Below are 19474 nucleotides of genomic sequence, written 5' to 3'. Positions count from 1 at the left end.
TCAGGGGCTCCTGGGGGAGGACTGAGAGCAGCGCTGCTCTGCCGGCCAGCCCCCCCCCAGATGCCGGCACACATCAGAGCCTGGCATGCACCAGACCCTCCTGGCTTCATCAGCTCTGCCGGTGTGTTTGGGGAGCTGGACCAGGAGTGATTTTTCCCATTCCAGCACCACTGGGACTGCTCCTGATGGCTGGATGGGTGCTCCACATCTTGTTATCCTGGCTTGGCGAGCCCTGTGTAGCTGTGGTTAGGCATCTGAAAACTGAGCATCACTAGGACCTCCCCATCACAAGTCACCTCCAAGCATCATGCAGATGCGTCCCTTCCCTGCAGTGATCCTGGGAATGTCGGCAATCCTCCCAAAAGTGGAGTTAAATCTGATGATGAGCAATAGGCTCATCGTCAAAATGGGAGCAGAGAAGGTAGGCAGCCCTGTGATCCCAACCCAAGGGTGTTTGCTCCCCTCTCTCGAGAAGAAAGAAAATCCCTTGATGTGGATGTGGTGATCCTGATCCAAGGGTGTTTGCTCCCCTCTCTCGAGGAGAAAGAAAATCCCCTGATGTGGATGTGCTGACCCCAGCCAGGTGGGTGCCAGGAGCTGGATCCCCCCTGCTCCCTGCTGAAGGCACGTGCAAGGCAGACCCTGGGAGCGGGGCCATGCTTTGGGGCTGCCACCACCGAGGCTGGAGAGGAAAACAAAGCACCCCAGGGAGAAGGAGTCCATGGGGGCTCCCAGGGCACCCGTCTAGGGGGCACGTACCAACTTGTGCACTTAATACTGGCTTAGAGAAAGGGTTTTCCAGTGCTCGGGGACTCTGGGGCACCCTGGAAGAGATTCAAGTTTCGATCTCATGTAAGGCTTTGACTCCGGACCTCCCCATCAAGAACCTGGGAGGGGGCAGTTAGTGTTGACGTGACTTAGGACCATTTAGGTCCTGGGTGTTGCAGGAATGCCACCATGTCCCCCTCCCTGGCTGGGGCAGCCACATGCCCAGGCATCCCAGAGGAAAGAGGCCAGGTCTCTCCCGCCCTCCCAACTCCTCCAGCCCCCTGGGTAGCCCATGCTAAGGGCTTCAGTAGCCAAACCCAGGGTGTCACTAGCCAGGGGTGGGTGGGGCAAGGGTCTCCATTCCCATGGGATGCTCGGGGCCAGGCAGATGAGCGAAGCCTCCCCAAACCCGCCAGTGAGTGGTCGCTTCCCTATTGCCTGCAGCCCATCAGCTGGTCACCACATTACCAAACCTTTGCCTAAAAACAATAAACAGTTCCCGAGATTAAAAAAGAAAAAATCTGTTTAAAAACAACCTCCTGGCTCGCCTGTTTGTGCGGGAAGGGCATCAGCAGCTGCTGCCCATGGGGCGAACAGGTGGTTTGGGGCAAGCCCACGGCACAGGCTGCCTCCTCGCTCCTCTCCATGCCCCCATGTGCCAGTTGGCACAAACGATGTCTTTAAGGCGTCTAACGGGATGTTTTAGCCTCCAGCGTGCCAGGCTGGTAGAGGTACCTCCAAATGGCATAGTAGTGAATGCCAGCTCCGATGGCCACGAAGAGGTGCCAGATGGCATGGGCGAAGGGGATGCGGCCGTCACTTTTGAAGAAGACCATGCCCAGGCAGTAGAAGAGTCCGCCGGCCACCAGCTCTGGGAGGCCATCCCTGTTGGGCTGGGAGCAAGCAGGGAGGCAAGGGCTCAGCGGTGGCCGTGGCATGCCTGCCCTTTCCCCACCGCTCCATCAAGACCAGAAGCATGGCCCCAGCTGCAGGGTGCAGGCAGGACCCTCGCTCTTCCTCCTGCTACACCCTCCCCTCCAGCAAGGCAGTGGGGACCCAGAAGCCCGGCCTTGCTGGTGGGGTTTCAACGCCACGGACGGGAGGGAGGAGAGGAAGCCTGCTGGAGATGCACGTGGTATCTGCTGGGCACCCAAAGCACTTGCTAAACCAAACTGGGACACATCGTATTTGGGGATGGCTTTATCCATCACACAGCCTGGACCACGTCAACCCAAAGGAGACAAACTGGTCCCACTGGGATATGTCCCTCGCGCCGAGCCCGTGTGCTTCCAGCAGTGGCTTACCATGGAGAGGATGACCAAGGCAGGGAAGAAGCCCATGATAACGTAGCACACCAGCTCCACCAGCTTGTACCTGCGGCCAACAGAGAAGGTGCTTGGATGCAAGTGCAGAGGGAGCATCAGGGTTTATGCTTGTAATGCCCACGGCCGTGCTACAGGAAAAGGGGTGGAGGTGCCATCACGGCAGGTCCCGTGTCCCCATGTGTGAGCCACCACCGCGGCGGGGCTGGCCCCCTGCTCTCCAGGGTGACAGACCCCCACCCTGGCTTGGGAGCTGCCAGCTCAGGGCCAGGCTTGGGGCTACGGGGACATCTGGGGCCTTTTGCTTTTTATTTGGTGCCACCATGTGGAAGAAGCAACTCACGGCAGCACGTCCCTGCTGCCACATCCCTGCCACCAACCGTCCTACAACCAGGGTGCGTCCTACAACCAGGGTGCGGATGGGGAAGCATGTGGTCCAAGGAAGCTCTCCACTGCCAGCTGACCAGGAGGCTTCCCAGGGACCCTGTGCCTAGCTAGCTGGCTGGCTGGCTGGCTCCATCCTTCTTGCTCTCTGCTGCAGCTCCACTACCGTCAGGACATTAGGAGGGGCTGGCAGAGATGAGCTGGCCTCTGCAACACCCACCAGCGCAGGACCAGGTGAAGGCACTCACCGCTCATGGAAGAAGAAGACGTAGACAGTCCCGATAGATGCCATGATCCAGATGATCCAGCGCATGTGAGAGGCCCAGGGACCCAGCTCCCTCAGGTTCAGCCTGCAAGACCCATCTGCGGTGAGGCAGGTGTGGGGCAGCACCCCGGTCTGGGCTGCAAGCAGCGAGGTGCCAGGGAAATGCTGCCCTCACCCCCATGACTGTCCCACCAAAGGACCTTCCCAACTTGTAACTTCAACCTAAAGGGATTGGAATCTATCAGATAGGGAAGTTTTGTGGAAAGCCTTGAGCAGAGCCAAAGCCGGAGAGAGAAACTCTATCTGTGGAAACCCCTCTTTGATTTTCTCCCCTCTGGGGGGGGGGCCAACCGATGGCCCACACCCACAGGCAACTCACCAGGGAGCGTACGATGCTGCGATGAAGAAGTAGATCACCATCCTGTCAAACATGTGCAAGCAGTGCTCCACGGTCCTGCAGAACGGGCAGACAGATGGGTCACAGCCTGCAGCACCAGGGGCCTCCAGACCCTCTGCCCCTTCCCGAGCCCCGAGCAACCAGGGCTGGTACCTGAGATGTCTCTTCTTCCAGGAGATGGTGTGGAAGATGGTGGAGACGATGAAGAGGCTGGACAAGCCAAAGCCATAGATCCAGGCTGAGATAGTTTCCCACCGGTCATCAGAGAGGATGTAGAGGATGGAGCTGCCAAGGATGCTGGGCAGGATCCAGAACTGGAAGGGAGAGGCAAACATGTTGCTGCTACTGCATTTCCATTGAGTAGCTACAATACAGTCTCTGCTTGTCCTTTTAGGCGTTTCTTACGCAGCTGGTCAAAGCTACCACCCACAAGAGGCAGGCTGGCCACCCACATGGGCCAGGCAGGGTCTCTCCCTGCATGGTGCAGCTCCAAAATCCCTTCTCCAGGTAGAGGTAGGGAGGAGGAGGAAGGTAGGAGGAGCATGGCTACCTCTGAATCATATCCCAGAACTCAGAATGCGAGCTGCCAAGTCCCAAGGGAAACCCTGATGTGGGGAGCGCTCGCTGTCACTGCCGCGTAGGCAGCCCCATGGGGCACCTGTCACTGTTCCTATGTGAAAAACATTCCTTTTTCAGGCAGCTTTGCAAAATGCTCCTGCTCCACTAAGCCCGCAGCCAGCTTCCCTGGGGCCATGGGGCCACGGTGTGTGAGAGCAAGGGAGATGCACACCAGCTTCCCAAGGCAGGAGGGAGAACATCCCCACTCCTGGGCAGCAGCTGGAGCACATCTGCGTCATCACAGCCCTAAGATGCTCAACAGCTGCTCCAGGGCTGAACAGACATTTTTAGGTGTTCCTTGAGGCTCCTCAGGGGATCCCTGGAGAGTTGAGTACCGTCCCCCCTCACCCTGGGACGGGGACAGGGACTCACTGCGTGGGTGGCACAGTTCGCCGCATGCTCGTACTCCGTCGGCTGGTACCTGCAGTTGGATGGGACACGGTGATTCATGAACCTGCAGTGAGAAACAGGGAAAGAAACACACTCAGTGGATGGGGTCTGGGGGAAAGCCCTTTTGGAGGGGTCTGCACAGGGATACCCCCCTGCCCTCCAGCCTGGAGCCCCACCTTGGCTCAGCTTTGCTCCAGCTGTCCTGCAGAAGTGAGCCCAGCACTGGGCACGGCTTGTCCATCTGGCTGGTCCCAAATACCAGGACCCCAGGTCTTGCCCAGCTACAGCTCAGGCTGAAGCATCTCCCAGCATCTGCCATTGCTTGCAGAGCAGAAGGCAGGAGCCAGCTCTGCCTGCTGCTGTGGGCAGGAGAGGGCAGGCAACGGCAGTGGGGGGAAGAGGCCCAGCAGTGAAGAGGGCACAAGGGGCACTTGGAGGACCTGCTGCAGGTCCCTGACCCATCCGTCAGTGACACCTTGGTGTCACGGCAGCTTGCCCAGCTCCAGCGAGGGTATCCCCATGATGCCTTTGGTTTTTGGGTACCACCTGCACCTACCTCCTACCTGCAGGGGCTGCACATCCCATCACAGATTGCTGCAGGGGGAATCCCCACTGCCCTCCCTTGGAAACCTGGATCTTTATTTCTGTTAGTCTGAAGTACCAGCTTGCTTTTGGCATTCAGAGGAACATACCGATTTCCCCTGTCAGATCGACACACGGTGATAAAAAATAAGTGTCAGGCTTGGCTAATCCATTGCTAGGTATGTAACACTGTATTAAGAGGCAAATTAAATGTGCATCTGTGCTAACAGGTTGGAGCAAAGCCTTGCTCAGCACCCTCTTCTGGCAGGGGCCAGCAGCAGAAGTTTAGCAAAAGGGAGTAAGAAAGGGGCAAATAGAGAGTGACCCTCCCCTGCCTGCTTCTGGTAATCAGGGGTTTAAACGCTTTTTCTGCTGCGGCTCTGCTGCGGCTCGGATCAGGACAGCCGAGCTGAGCGGGCGCCAGCAGGGCTGCCCTGCAGGACCTGGGCTAATTGCTTTCTGACCCCGTTTGCTCTCGGCTCCAGCACCATCTGCGGCACGTTTCACGGCTGAGCTGTACCCGGCGAGGGGGCTTGGAGGCTGGCAGGACCTTGCCGCTGGGTGCAGAGTGACCCCTTGGTCCAGGGAACTTGGAAAGGCAGCAAAAGTCCCCTCTCCTCGTCCCCAGGCAGACCCATGCCTGTGCGGACTCCTCTGCCATCTCCTGCCTGCTCAGCCCCACCACCTGAGCCACTCACTGCTGTCCATTAAAAGTGAGCCAGGATGGATTAAAAAGCTCAAATGGCAGGGGTCTGAGGGGGGGAGCATGGCCACAGCAGGCCCGGGCATGCAGAGGGCTCCCCGGCAGGCAGCAGTGACAGCCCATGCAGACCCTGTCCCCAGCCCCTGCCCTGCCTGCCACCAGCCCCCGGCACTGCGGGAAGACACGTGGTCATCATCACCAAAAGATGTCTTGAATTAAGAGAGGGAGATGGAGGGGTGAAGGTCCCGCTGCTCTGCAAACTGGGGACCTGTGCTGGTGCCCAGCGTGCTGTCTCCTCCATCCCAGGGGACACCAGGGATGCCCTCCTCACCCAGGAGGACTGGCCAGGCTCCCTGCACTGGAGCCACAACGTCCCCTGGCAGGGGGACATTAAGGAGGACATCACCATCCCCAGCGTTGCCAGGAGACTGTCCCCAGCTCCCCTTCGCTTTCAGCTTCCCTTTCTTTTCCCTTTTAATAACAAGAAGGCGGGGGGGGGGGAGGAAGGTCAGGCATCCCGTGTGACGTCGTGGTTGCTGAGGAAACACGTTCGAGGCCTTTTCCTTGTATTTATTTATTTTCACAAAGCCCCACACCATCTCCTCTCCGTTCTGGCAGTTGCTGTTCAGAGCAGCACCGGGGAGCAGGGGCAGGGCAGGTTCCCACAGCCCCCTTCCCAGGGCTGAGGGGTGCCTGGACCCTCTGGGAAGCGATCCTTGGGGTGCACATATCCCCCCTAGCTCTGGTACAGGGAGGGAGAGGCCAGGAACGGCCACCCCGACCATCCCCATGGGATGAGGTCAAACAGCGTGTGTGTCCCTGAAGCCCAAAGCCATGCTGGTGTAGCACGCTGCCAACGCCTGCTTTTCCCAGCAGGTGAAATTGCCTTGAGGAGAAATTTTTTTTGACCTGGAGAGAGATTGCCCTTGTTTTCCTGCCCTGCTTTCTAAGAAGCATCGTCCTGTGAAGGATGGGAAACGGAGCATGGCAGATGTGGGACCTGGCTGCGTGGTGCTGGGCCACCCTGGGAACCGCAGGGCCCTCCAGGAGCAGCAGCATTGCATTTTGTGGCTAGTTGGGCAAAATTTCGTGGTCATCTGCTGTGCAAACAAAAACGGTGTTTGCACATCTCCTGGCAAGGCAGGATGAGTCCCCGGCTGCCCTGCAGCACTTTGCTCCCCAGGGGTGTGGGGACCATTCCCTCGCCTTCTCTTCTCTCCCGGGACTCTCCGTCTCCCAAACCACACCGGGATGCCACGCATCCATCCAGCTCATGGCATCCCTGTGCATGCTGACATGGGCGTGGGGCAGAGCACGGGAGCCCTGCATCGTTCCCAGACTGCAGAAAGTTGCCATACCGGTGGAAAGCTGCCGTATCGGTGTGCAGCACCAGCCCCGGTGATGAGCTCCAGCCCATACGGGGGGATGGACACACTTCAGAGGGCAACTGCGACTCCTTAGAGCTGATGAAAGCCCAGAGCAGCTGAGAGCCCTGGTGGGAGGCTGCTGTGTGTTTCCCAGCCCCAGCTCTGTGCAACTGGGGTCATGAGAAGGGGAATTGGTGGCGGCCAGGCAGATCTCCGGGGTTTTTCAAGGCAAGAAAATAAGGAGAAGAAGAGAAACACCTCTCCAAACTTAAATCCGATCCCTGCAGCAAGTCTCCTGCCCAAGTGACTGAATCCACAGTCATTGCCAGCTCCGTGTCATTGTGCCCGTAGGCTTGGGAACACCCTGGCAGTATCCCTGGGATGGGAGGAGACGAGAAAGACTTGTCCCCAACAGCCTCCAGCTTACACTGCCACGCTGCTGGGGACCCAGCAAAGCCACAGTGATGCGGCTCACTCAACACGGCAAGTCCGGGAAGCCACAGGCGGCCAATTACACACCAGCTGGGTGCTTCGATGCATTTTTGTGCTTTAGGATTGAAAAAAAAAGATTGCAAAAGACACAGAGAAGTTTAAAACCTCCTGCACGGCACAAACATGAATGTGTTCGTGGGATGGTGCATGGGAAGCAGAGCCCTGAGGGGCTCCCGTGCACCTTTTTCTCCCAGATGCTATGCAGACAGGCTATATGAAGATGGGGGGCCTGGTGGGGACCCAAGCAGGGGTTATTCACTGCAGCCCCAAGGTTTTTGCCCGCCCTGCTTGTGCCTGCTTCCCCCTGGCCCCTTTCCCAGGGAGACAGACTGAAAAGGGCTAGTGCAGCAGGCTCCAGCCGGGAAAACAAAGAGCCCCTTGTCCCAGGCAGCCGGGGCAAAGTGCAGAGTCGGCTTCCCAGGCTTGTTCCTTTCTCCTTCTCTTTCTCCCACTCTGATTTTTTGTGGCTTTAGGGGGCTTTACTGAGCTTTTCAAAGATTTTTATCCGAGAAAAAAGTTCTGACCTTGAAAATCATGCAGATGTGCCTGGCTCTTGCTTTGCCAGGGTAGAGGAGAAGAAGGGAAAAAGGAGATTAAATTAAATTATTTCTTGAGAGGGCCCACGTGTGAACATTGGAGCATCTGAGCTCTCCTGGGGGCACCAAGACAACCTGCATCAGCCACTCCATGGGCACCATGCACTCACATGGACAGAGCCATGTGACACTTTGCAGGAAAGCTGTCCCCTACACACATGGAGCAGAATGGTTCTGATGGGGACAGAGGCCAGGGTTCAGGAGAGATGGAGTTGAGGTTGGTCTTTGACACTGACTCTTTGGCTGGCCTCTGCCGCATCATTTTCCTCTCACCCCCCTTTCCCCTTCCCCAAGCAAGGATAGCAATTTTGCTATCTTTTAGGCAAGCTGACGGAGGAATAATGTTAGGAGGGTGTGAAATCACTAAGATATGGATAGGGAGGCATGAAATGGGCTCCCATTGAGCACCTCATCCCTGCCCTTGGAAAGAGCTCATCCAACACCTGACACCCTCAACCCTGCTACAAACCAGGCTATACACATGACACACAGCTGTGTATCTACACACAGGGGAGCTGGGCTCCCGCTGTACGTCACTGAGGCCATGGCCATCACAGAGTCAACACATCCCCTCCACAGCCCGTGAAAACACGAAGGGGACAAAGGAGTAGCCGGCATGTCCAAGGCTGCTCTCAGGTGATGTGAATCTCCCCAAGACCAGCTAATGTCTACAGGTTTCACCTGCAAATGGCTTATAAGAGGGCTGGGCTTGCTCAGGAGTTGGTTTTTGGAAGTGGGGTGCTAGTTTGCTGTGTCCCTACCCTCCTGCCCAGGGAGTTGGGGTACTTGCAGGCTGTGTGCCCTGTTGGGTAGCTCTTAGGCAAAGGGAGGGGATTTCTCCTTCTCCTTGTGACTGGGTGTTGCAGCTGCTTTTAGTGTAATAGAGGAAGATTGTATCCTGGTGGTGGTATCTCATCAGAGTGGAAGAATGGAGAAAGCATTTGCTGGATGCTGGCCAGCAGTGGTGGTAAGTCCTGCTGGGGGTCTTTGCATTGTCCCTTGGTAGAGCAAGTGTTGTGATGCCTGAGTGATGGAGCAGATGTGTCCCTGTAGGGCAGCCTGGCCCCAGACCCCTCTCCAGTGAATGGTCTGGGATTGCCCCCATGAGCCCAGAGGCTGTGCACCCAATGCAGGTGCTGGGGCTTGGTCCTCAGGCTTGTGCTCACACGGAGCTGCTGTGGTGGCATCCCCGTAAGCTGGGGCTTGGTGTCTGCTCTGCTTTTGACCTGTAATCGGGTAATGTTCCAGCTGCAGTACCTGGTAAGAGGCTCCGTCCCCTTGAGCTCCTTTGTTGTTCATAATTAGATCAGTCCTGGGGAGCTCTGTTTGATGGTGCAGGGCTCTGAGTGCTGCCTATGTATGGGACACAGTCACAGGATGCAGGAGACCAAGCAGGACCACAGGGCTATATTCAGGGTCCCCCTGGAGTCCAGGTCATCCACTCTGCAACTTGATAACATGGGAAAGGCTCAGCAGTCCTCCTCTCCCCACTACGGCTAGAGCTCCCAGTGCAGAGCCCCCAGACTCTAGAGTACCACAAAGCTGCTTTATCCAGCCCAGAAGCACTCGAGAAATCCTGTTTTTCCTTCCTATCCATTGACAACGGAGTGTTTGCCACTGAGAAGCAGAAATGCAAAGGCTCAGGCTGATGCTGCCCAGCATCGCCATCTGCAGAGCCACCCACGCGGGCATGTGCATGGCTGCGTGGCACCCCCTTAAGAGCTGAAACCTCTATTTTCATGCCCGTTCCTCAGTGCTTGCATGCTCCTACGCGAACATATGGTGCTCCTGGTTTGGAAACCTGAGCTGTGTGTGCTGTAAGCTTGTGGGTCTGCTCCCTGGGCTGGGGAGAAGGGGCAGTCAGGGCAAGCCTGCTCCTTTGACTCCAACCCATCACACGGGAGAGGGGCAGGAAGGCTGACAGCAAGAGAGCACAGCATTTTCTTTAGTCCTGCCTCCTGGTGTTGTGCAAAGAGCTGGCAGCTTGGGTAGGGAGCAGAAAATGAAAGGCTTTTCATCTAAACCAGTATTTTTCAACCTTTCTTATGGGTAAATTAGCAGAACGCTGGATTGCTGGAGTAACCTGCCCAGGTGCCCCTGGTGCAAACCTTGCTTCCACAAAGCAAGTAACAACGGGCTGGGCTGCAGAAAGAATCGTCATTCATCACCTCTGATTACCCTCATCCCAGTTTTGCTTGTTCCTAGCGCTCTGACGTGTGGTAACACCCTGGGCTAGCTATAGACTGTTCCCTGGCACTATACAGCCTGCATGCCCTGCAACTCCGCTTGCTGACTTAGAAATGCTCCTGGACAGGGACCATGTGTTCGGCCATGTCCATGCTGTACCTGGCTCTGAACCACAGGCACAGATGTCCCCTGTGAAGGGATGGGGAAGGCATCACCCTGGCACATCCTGCTGCAGCAGCAGTGGGTACCCGAGGGGCCGAGGTTGGCAGGAGGGAATATGCTGCTATTTCCCTGAACACACCAGGGACTACACCAAGGGTATGCCAGATTCCTGCTCCTTGCTCCTCACCCTAGCAGAGCCAAGCATGGGAGGCTCCAAGCCAGGCTGGACTCAGGCACAGACCATTTCTGCACCCTTGAGAGCTCATATATATCTAGCAGGGGTTGGTCTGGTGGGTGGAAACTCTGCAGGTAATTCCCAGCAGTGTCATAAATGTCCATATTCCCATCCTCTGTGCAGGGATATTTATTTTTCTCTCCAGCAGGCTTTCTGCTCTTTATGTAGATGGTATCTCTAACTCTTCCAAGGCAATTCATGACCCTGCAACTACAGCAGAGCTGTTTGTTTATTCACAACAGATGGGATTGGTGAGTGTTTCCCAAATTACTTTCTGAGCTGGGACTTCTTGTTTCATTTGGTACTTATGAGACCTCCAACAACAGCTGATTAGTCACAAAATGACTCTGATGTCCCAGGTGTTTTGTGAATGTTAGGAGGGCTGTTTCCAGAACTGAAAATTCTCTGTTATTCACTATTTGCTTGTTTGGAAAGTCAATGTGCTTGTTCCTTGCTGCTTTGTCTGCGTTGTCCTGAGCACAGGAGTTAGTGGGATAAATCCTGAGCTGGCTCTGCTTGCTTACACTCTGCAGCAGCCCAAGGTGGGCAAGAGCGAGCATGACCACTGGTCCCTCTGCCTGCTGGCAGAGGATTTGGACAGTCTGGGGGCTGGAGCCTTCCCAGCCTCTAACCCTGGCTGTGAATTTACATGAGCAGGTTACAGCTTCTCAGGTCTGTGAGATCTCCCCATGGCGTGCGCTGAGAGGCAGGGCCAGGCTCTCATCTGGGATTCCTGGATGCTACTCCAGTACAAGTGTTATCTGTAAATTATTCAGCAAATGCCTCTGGACAATGAAGGCACAGAAGAATCATCATGCATTTCACCAGCCAGGCAAGCAGATACTAGGATTTCCATTAGTATTTGCAACAGAGTAAGGCTGTGTCTAATGCTATGGTACCAGCCGGTGCTGCTTAGCACATCAGAGGAGGTAACTGCTTGCCCCTGATGTGCCGATCTGTCTCTACATAAAATCCTTCCCTTGGCAGAAGCAAGCCTGGACTATAAATTTGAACAGGGGCACAGACTTGGATCCAAACTCTCCTGAAGGTCAGCACTGCTCAGCTCAGCTAACTGGCATCTGAAGCAAACATTAGGAGTATGACGCTTGTGGTATCATGTTATGAAAAGCTGCAGTGCACAGAGCCCATCAGACTCTGGATTCTCACTGCATGAAAAAGTCGAGGTTCAATTACACCTGGAGAACCCCAAAGGGAGACCTGAGCTCTATGTGGTCAAGTCTCCTTTGCTTTACTCACTATTGCTCTGAGCATCCATCCCCTTGCAGCATCTCTGTGGGTACTCAACCAATCTCCTTTTGCAGCCAAGCACTGTTCAAGAGCAATGAATTGAAATAATAGTTGTGCTCTTTTTCCCTTCCTTTCTGTAGGAGTTGTAGTTGGTTTGCATTGCTTTGTCTTGCTGTGGAGCTGGGGGTGTGGGAAGGGAAGAGGAGGGGAAGGCGAGCAGTTCTGGCAGAGCCCCGTTTCTCACATACACTGACCCACTGCGCTGGGCAGAGGCTTGAATTTCCCATGCATTGTGTTGGCTGCTGCCTTGTGAAGCTGGCCATAGTGAGCTGTGCCAAAGAATCACATCAGGCTGATATCCAACACCAGCTGAAGGAGGGAAAAGTCCATCGTGTGTCTGTTTCCCAAGCAGCCAAGAGGCTGTCCTTCCCCCAAAAGCACAAGGCACATCTCCAGTGTGGTGATCCCCACCTGAGCCTGTCCTACCATGTCCCCTGACCCTCCTAAAGGAGGGAACGGGGCGGTTTAAGGGAATACCCCATCACAAATGATGCTCTGTTGCCTTCCAAATATCTGGCACCAATGATAAGTCTACCCTGAGCATCTAAACCCACATGAGATGAACCTACCAGTGCCTGCTTAAGAGGGTATCTGAGTCAACCTGGCCCCACAGAGCAACCAGTATGGTACTAGTCAGTGACACCAGGCAATCCTGATTTTTCCCTAGGTGTTTTGGGGGCCTCCCCATCTTTTGGAGCCATGCCTTTTGCAGCAAGGGGATCTGCTCAGCTGGGGGCAATCTGGCAGATCTTGCTGGGGACGGTGGAATGGGGCTGGTGCTTTTGTGGTGAGGAGCCCCTGCCTCTTGAGCAGCTCTGAGCCATGATATCAATGCAGAAAGCCTTTCCCTTCTAAGTGCTTCATCCCACGCGGGCTGTGGGGGAAGCAGAGCTCTTGGAAAGCTTCTCAGTGTGTGTGGGAGCACGCAAGGGCTGTTTGCGCTTTCATTGCAAAGCAAATGGGGACCACATCTTCCCAATGCGGTAGCTCTGCTCGGGCTGGCATTGTTTTTCTCGTGTTTAGGGTCTGAACACCCCAATGTTTTCTCTCTCCCCCCCCCCCACCCCATTCCTGCTGTTTCTCCTCTCTCATGTGGAGATGTTGGAGGAGGAGTCAGCAAATGTCTCCTTGCTCAGTAATTACAGGTGCAGGGAGCAACAAGGCAGGTCTTCCCAGCTGCCTTTCCCTGCTCGGAAGATTTGCTTCTAAGCAAATGTAGAGTTCTGATCTCCATCTCCTTGTGCCGGCAAGGAGGTGGCAGTGGCTATGTTGCACACACTGGGCAGGCGAGGACAAGGCTGGACCATGCACCTACAGAGGCCCCTGCTCTCCATAACCTCCTGCTTCTGGGCTGAGAATTTAGTGTGGATTTTCCTGGCTACTCCTCTCTGTGTTACTCTGCGCAGGGCAAGGCAAGCAAACGCAATAAGATTTAGAGCCTTTTACATGAACAAATCAAATCATGAACTGCTATCAGTTTATTAGGATGATTCAGTGCCCTGCGCAGCCTGCAGCTCCCGGCAAACCCCTCTCTGCTGGCTGCTCCAGGGCTGCTGAAGCCAGCCAGATACAGCAGCTCCCCACTTAATCATGTTTCCTTTCAATTATGGCTCTGGATGGCCCAAATCTGGGAAGCATTTTGTGTCCCTGCAGGGACATTGGGGCTGAGCTGTAGCCCCATGGCAGCTACGTGGGCAGGAGGCACCAGACCAGGTCTGAGTAAAAAGTGGGACAAAGCGGGGTCAAAGCCAGCAGTGAGGTGGAGGAGGGATCGGTTACCAGCTCGGGGTAACCTGATTGATGAGTTTAAGTGAGGAAAATGTGACTTGCACCAATCTGTTGCTCTGGGGGGAAACCAGCCCATTTCGGTGAGCTGGGAGAAAGGTAGAAGAGGAAAGGGTAGAGCGGGGGAATAACTATCTGGTGGTTGGATGAAGCAGGAAGAATCACATCTGCTTGCACCCTGTAACTGCGTGCTGCTGCCAGCATCATGGCTGAATTTGGCCTGTCAGGCAGGAGATGGATATCGCTTGCCACAGTGCAGGCTGTGAGCGGCACAGAAAGCCTTGCAGCAACTGTGCTTTTTAACTCTCTTTCCCCATGGTGGCAGGCAATGGAAGAACCTCCAGGATCCTGCAGCAGCAGAGCAGAAACCACAGAGAGTCTCATTTATAACCCTAACCTGCTGAAATGGCATCACCATGCATCCCTGTTCCCACCATGGTGACAGCCCCCTCGCTTTGCTTTCTTCCCCTCTGCCCCAGCTGCAACGCTCTGTCTCCAAAGCCCAGCCAGGAGGGATTCAGGGACACCCCTGTGCCCCTCCAGCCCTGAGTTTTCTCCTGGCAGTTCACAAAACGCTCCCACATTGATTGCTGCCTTTCATCTCTTTGTTCAAAGCCCAGTGCCTTCGCTGCAGCTTTCACACAACAGGTCTTTCATCACCACACTTTATTTTATTTATTCTTTTTGGCGGCTGTATCAATGGCCAAGTTCCTCCTTTCTTGGTCCTCACTCAAAATTAGATAAAATTACATTAGAAATGAAGCGGTTCCAGGCTTTTCCATGACAAGAAAAACTTTCTGCTGGTTTGTGTGGTTGGTTTTTTTTGTTGGGTTTTTTTTTTTTTCCCAAGGAATGCCACAAACAAGTTTCTCATCGTCTGAAAAGATGTTGCAAGATGCTTCTGATGCCTTGAAGGGCATGTGCCACCATGAGCCCCGTGGCTCCTGCTCACCCCAGGCCCCATCACAAAGCTCAGTCCCTGTTACTTGCAGCCCAGGAAAGCTGAAAGAGCATCTCCAGCACAAAGGAAGGAGTGGCTTCTAGGGTTTCTTCTGGGATATGCCACAGCAGAGCATTTCTGTGGAGAGCTGGTGTGTGTGGAGCACGGGGTGAGGGGGACGAGGATTAGCCAACTGTTATTTTTAAGCACTAGGCTAAGAGGATCTCTGCAGTGATGTAGGAAGCTTTGGGTTAGCATCATGTGCTGGTGACTGCCTTGGTGTGACTCGGGGTGAAAGCCAAGGGAGCACCCATCTCCTGTTCCCTGTCCAGCCCTGGCACCCAGCAAGAGGTGAGGGATGCCCTGCAGACCTGACCCTTCCCATGCCCTGCAGCCCCTGCCCTGCCTGTGGGCTCTATCCCTGCAAGGCACTGTGTAACACCTCATCCCCACCTAACAAATTGTTTCCAGAAAGGACCATGACAAGGTTTGAACACGTTGATTTTTGGATAAATCAAGCAACATGTTCCAGATGGAGTCTGCTGGGTGGGACTGAGGTCAGGGGGAAGCCTCTGTACCACTGCTGTGGGGCAAAGGCACAGTTTTGCTCCTGCTCTGGGAGTACAGAGCTTTGCTTGGCTCCACCTTGCCCTGTCCTCTGCATGCCAGCTGGGAAAAAAGTTTTGAATTTTCTATTTTCACAAGGAGTTTTGTACCAGATGCGTTATGTAGACCGGCTGGGTACCTCCTGTGTCTCCTCCAGGCAAAGGTTATTAGAAGGCAGCTAATGGTCTTGGAGCAGGTGCCCACATGTTCCAGGCAGCTTTTGGAGGTGCAAGCATGGATTTTTCCCTATGAGACACCTAGAGGGAGGGGAGCCAGTGGCTTGGGGGATGTGACAGAGGTCTCCTGCCCTTGCCCAGTCCAGGCAAACATCCTGCTTGGAGTAACCAAGAAACACCATCACCATTTCTTTCCAGACCAGTTTTTCTCTCATATCTGCCTCTGACAGGACCACTGGGAGTCTGGCAGCAGCAGAGCTGAGTGCCCCCAGGAACTGTGCCAGCCCGTGGGACCCTCCACAGCCATGAAAACAGCCCCACCACAGCCACAGGGAGCTGGATGCAAAGCTGAGCACCCCCCTGAGCCCCATCTGGCCATGCATTGCCCAGCACTGCAATCTGACTCATCCTTGGCCACCCAGTGTGCTGGAGGGCTGTGGGTGGCTGCTGTCCCCATGTCACCCACCAGCTCCCTCCAAAAGGCCACATCTGATCCCACAGCAGTGTGCATGGCCGAGTGCCCTCTGACCCTTGCCCAGCGGTCCTCAGGTTTCCCTCTACACAGGCAACACCATGAGGTTTCCTAACACACCTGAGCTTTTAAAACAAGTCCCTGCTGCTGCTGGAAAACCTCCCTGAGTGTTTCATGGAGGGAGAGAAGGACTCACCACCAGAACATCCCATGGAGCCCCCAGGGCCCGGCTGGGGGAGCCACCCCGAGGGGGCTTCACCTGGGCAAAGGACCCTGGGCAGCATTGGTCCCTCCATGGAGGGTTTGCAGCCAGCGGTGGGGTCTGTCCCCACGGGGAGCTAGACTCACGGTCCCCCAGCAGCAGGAGAACAATGGTGAAGTTAGACCCAGCAAAAGGCAGCGAGAGCTTCTCAAGGATGCTCAGAATCCCTTAGGGATGCAGAAAAGCAGGTAGCCTTCTCCCAAAAGCCCAGCACGCACCTGCCCTGGGCTTTGGGGCACTCAGCAGCTTGTGAAGGTCCCTTCGGGCTCCGTCCCCGCCGGGTAGGGGCAGGGGCTGCCCTGGGGCTCCGCAAGGACCAGGGGGTCGGGGACCGCCGCACCGACGGCTTTACCTGGCATAGCGCGTCTTCTGGAAATCCAGGACCCGGGACACGAACATCGCGGCGGTGCCATGAGGGTCCCGGGGGGCGGCGGCTGCTCAGCCCCGGGCTGGGGGGCAAAGTGCTGCCCGGCGGCACCGCACAACTCCGCGGGCTCCGGCGGGGCGAGGAGGAGCAGGGGCGGCCGGCCCAGCCCCCTCCGCCCCCCCGGCTGCTCGGAAGAGCGACACCGGGAAAACAAAGGCGACCTCCGGGAGGGGGGAGCCGGCCCCGCTGCCGCCCTCGGATGTGCAAAGAGGAGGAGGAGGAGGAAGAAAAAGACGAGGCGGGGGGGGGGGGCGGGGGGATCCCGTCCAACTCTGCCCGGCCACAGCAACCTGCACGATCTCCCTCAGCCCCGGCAGCTTTAAGCACAGCTAAAAATATTCTCCCCCCCCCTTCCCCTCCCCGCCGCCACCCCCAGAGGATCAAATAGCAGCAGATTTGAATTGAAAATGTGATTAAAGCATGGGGAGGGGCGGGGGGTAGTGCAGGCAGCCAGCCCGCTCACTGCCCACGGTGAGGTCCTCTGGGGGGGCACCGGCACATCCCTGCCCGCCCCTGGCCCGCCATCCCCAGGGAGTTGTTGTTTGGCTTTGCTTTTATTGATTTGCTTTTAATGAATTTCCCCCATTATTTTCCAGTGGCTCCGGAGGGGTGGGCAGCTCTGCCCCAGCCCCATCCTGTGGGATGCCCATGGGTGCCACCAGCATCCCACCATCCCTCCCTGCTCAGGAGAAGGGGGGCAAAGTAGCACAACAGCAAGGCAAGGACTGGAGAGCACAGAATCCTCACCCCATCTCCATCCAGCACTTTCACCCCTCCATCCTCCACTCAGGGAAGCTTTCACGGCAGGTGATGTCCTGACGTACATCTGAGTTTGGGCAGCACAGAGAGGGGATGCAAAAGGTGATGGAGGCTTCTCTGTGGGCAGCTGGGCATCACCTGTGCCCACCCTGTGCCAGAGAATGCAGGCACCTTCAGGCCAGCAGCTAAGGGAACTGAAAGGTGACATGAGGTCAGCAGTAACTGGAGGAGGAGAGTCCTGACCCCCCCCAACACAACCTCTTCTTGCTGATGCCATAATAAGGTTGATGGGAGGAAGGTGGAACAGCCGAGGACATCTGGACACAAAGGGTTATGTTCCTGCAGCCATTTCCATGGGAAATAAAACAAACACACCCCTTTCAAAAGCCAAAACAGACAAATATTAAGGGATCCCTTCATTCCAGGCATGAATTAATCCTGGCACCCTCTGCAACCCCTTCCAAAGGCAGTTCACCCCCCAGGGGATGCAGAAGAGGTGGTGCACCAGGTGCATGCTGCACTGTGGGGCATCCTCAATGCACACAATAAGAACCCTGGTTCCCCAGTGCTGGGAGCTGGCAGTGGGGTCAACCTTCCTGCACATTTCCCATCGTGGATGGAGGACACCATTGGGGACTGCGCTGGTAACAGCAGGATCCAGGAGGTGCAGGGGGAACAAAATAAGCCCCATCTTTGGTAGGACCTTCCCAGCATATCTGGGACAGCCGAGCCCCGGCTGAGAGCAGCAGGTCCAAGCTGAGATGCAGAGTGAGATCATCTCCAAAAATCTCTCCCACACTCTGCCACTTAGCTGGGAAGATTTTATTCAAGTTCCTTCCCCAGCCTTCCAGATGACAAGGCTTTGGCAAAGGCTATTTCATGATGCCTGTGCCCTGCTTTACCTTTCCTCTGGGCCTGAATAGGGGAGGGAGAGACAATGGTGATAAACCGCGTTTAACAACATAACCCCCAGCCCGCTGGCGGGGGCACTTGCAAGGGGCACCTGAAGTGAACCATCAGTCCCGAAATAGATCTGTCTCAGAGGGCAAAAGGCAAATTGAATGAAAAATAAGTTACTATTTTTGAAGCCTGAATCCAGTTGTTATGGCAACCGAAGGCTCGCGCATCCTGCTGGGGAATGGCTCTAGCCCCAGCGCTGCCTCCAAACCTGGCAGCCGGAGAATCGCAGGCAGCCGGGAGCTGCTCGATGGTGGTCGATGGTGGGATGCGGAGATGTCCACGCTCACACCACCCATACCCCACCAGGATGCATCCCCTCCCTGCGTGGCAGCTCCTCTCACGTATTGACTGTGCACAAGACCACCTTGCTTTTCTTTCCTCCTTCCCACTTTCTTGCAAAGATCTGAGTAACTGTACTGATGTTCAGGAGAGTTTCCAAGATTCAGGGGTACCCTGAATGCAGTGACTGGTTTTTTAATGTCACCAGATCAGCGGGTGGGTCCTGCAGGGTTTTCCTTTAGAAGGAGGAATGGGTCATGAAGCCCAGTGCTGCTTCCTACCCCCAATGTGCAAAGACCCAAACCATGCAGGAGTCCCATAGCTGGAGCCACCTCTGTGCATTGTCCCCTGCTCCTGATGACGGCTCCCAGAGGGATCCCAGCTGTGTATTATGTGAAAATCCACACCTTTGGGTGCCACAGTGGGGGGGGGGGGGGGGGGGTCTGAGCTCCCCTGGCAGCACACGCTGCTGTCACGTCTCCCCAGGGAGGGAGGTTTTCCTGTGTGTTCAGCTGCCGGAGCCAGCAGGTAAGAAAAGACAATTTGAGATTAAAATCTGCCATCTCTTAGCAGGAAAAACCTCCTGGCAAGAGAAGACACTTTGGATGGGCAGAAGTTACGGGACACGTTGGCAGCAGCTGTAGCAGGGGCAGAGGCACGGTGGGGGCAGCGCCAGCAGCAGGGGGTGGGGAGGTGGGCAAGGGCCACCGCAGGGTGGCCGAGGGCCACTTGGGTTTAAGCCATTAGGTGTCTCCTCACCAGCAGCTGGAGGGTGGCGAAATGTGGGGGAGCCCAGAGGGTCCCGTCTGGCCGGCCAAGCTGGCCCCAGGGGCACAAACCCCAGCCCCTGCGCCCCCGGCATTAACTCTTCTCAGGCCCAAGCCCTTGATTTTGATCCGGTTTCCAGACATTCCTAGTTCGGTCGCCTTTTATTTTGCCTGCAATTTGTACTGTCTCCCGACAAGCTGCTCCCTGGCTCCGGCAGCCCGTGCGTGAGTCCCCTCGCGCTGGAAGTGTCCCCTGCCCGCGCCT

At 55.9% G+C, this 19474-nt stretch overlaps 1 protein-coding gene across 2 annotated transcripts; it reads right to left on the bottom strand.

Moving 5' to 3' along the window:
* Positions 1-670: 670 nt before the first annotated feature.
* On the bottom strand, positions 671-18827 carry MMD2 (monocyte to macrophage differentiation associated 2). 2 transcript variants are annotated; one of them, XM_037385848.1, is made up of 7 exons: positions 16370-18813; positions 4127-4208; positions 3290-3450; positions 3119-3193; positions 2723-2824; positions 2073-2142; positions 671-1661 (listed from the first exon to the last, which is right to left on the bottom strand). In XM_037385848.1, the coding sequence occupies exons 1-7, from the start codon at positions 16414-16416 to the stop codon at positions 1458-1460; spliced, it is 741 nt and encodes a 246-aa protein (XP_037241745.1). In that variant the 5' UTR covers positions 16417-18813; the 3' UTR covers positions 671-1457. The 2 variants fall into 2 exon arrangements, with proteins under 2 accessions (XP_037241745.1, XP_037241744.1); XM_037385847.1 differs by having other exon boundaries at positions 3119-3450; positions 16370-18827.
* Positions 18828-19474: the final 647 nt, after the last annotated feature.

Source organism: Falco rusticolus, chromosome 4 (genome assembly GCF_015220075.1).
Source record: "Falco rusticolus isolate bFalRus1 chromosome 4, bFalRus1.pri, whole genome shotgun sequence".
NCBI lineage: Eukaryota > Metazoa > Chordata > Aves > Falconiformes > Falconidae > Falco > Falco rusticolus.
Note: the sequence above shows the minus strand (reverse complement) of the source record. Positions and strands in the feature narration are given on the sequence as shown.

What these genes read in the sequence shown, in the direction of transcription:
- MMD2 (XM_037385847.1), bottom strand. Translation starts at nt 16,416, where the DNA reads ATGTTCGTGTCCCGGGTCCTGGATTTCCAGAAGACGCGCTATGCCAG. An exon ending in CGAACTGTGCCACCCACGCA is followed by an intron (nt 3,451 to 4,126) that starts GTGAGTCCCTGT and finishes TCTCCCTTCCAG; the next exon opens with TTCTGGATCCTGCCCAGCAT. An exon ending in GCAGCATCGTACGCTCCCTG is followed by an intron (nt 2,825 to 3,118) that starts GTGAGTTGCCTG and finishes TGGGTCTTGCAG; the next exon opens with GCTGAACCTGAGGGAGCTGG.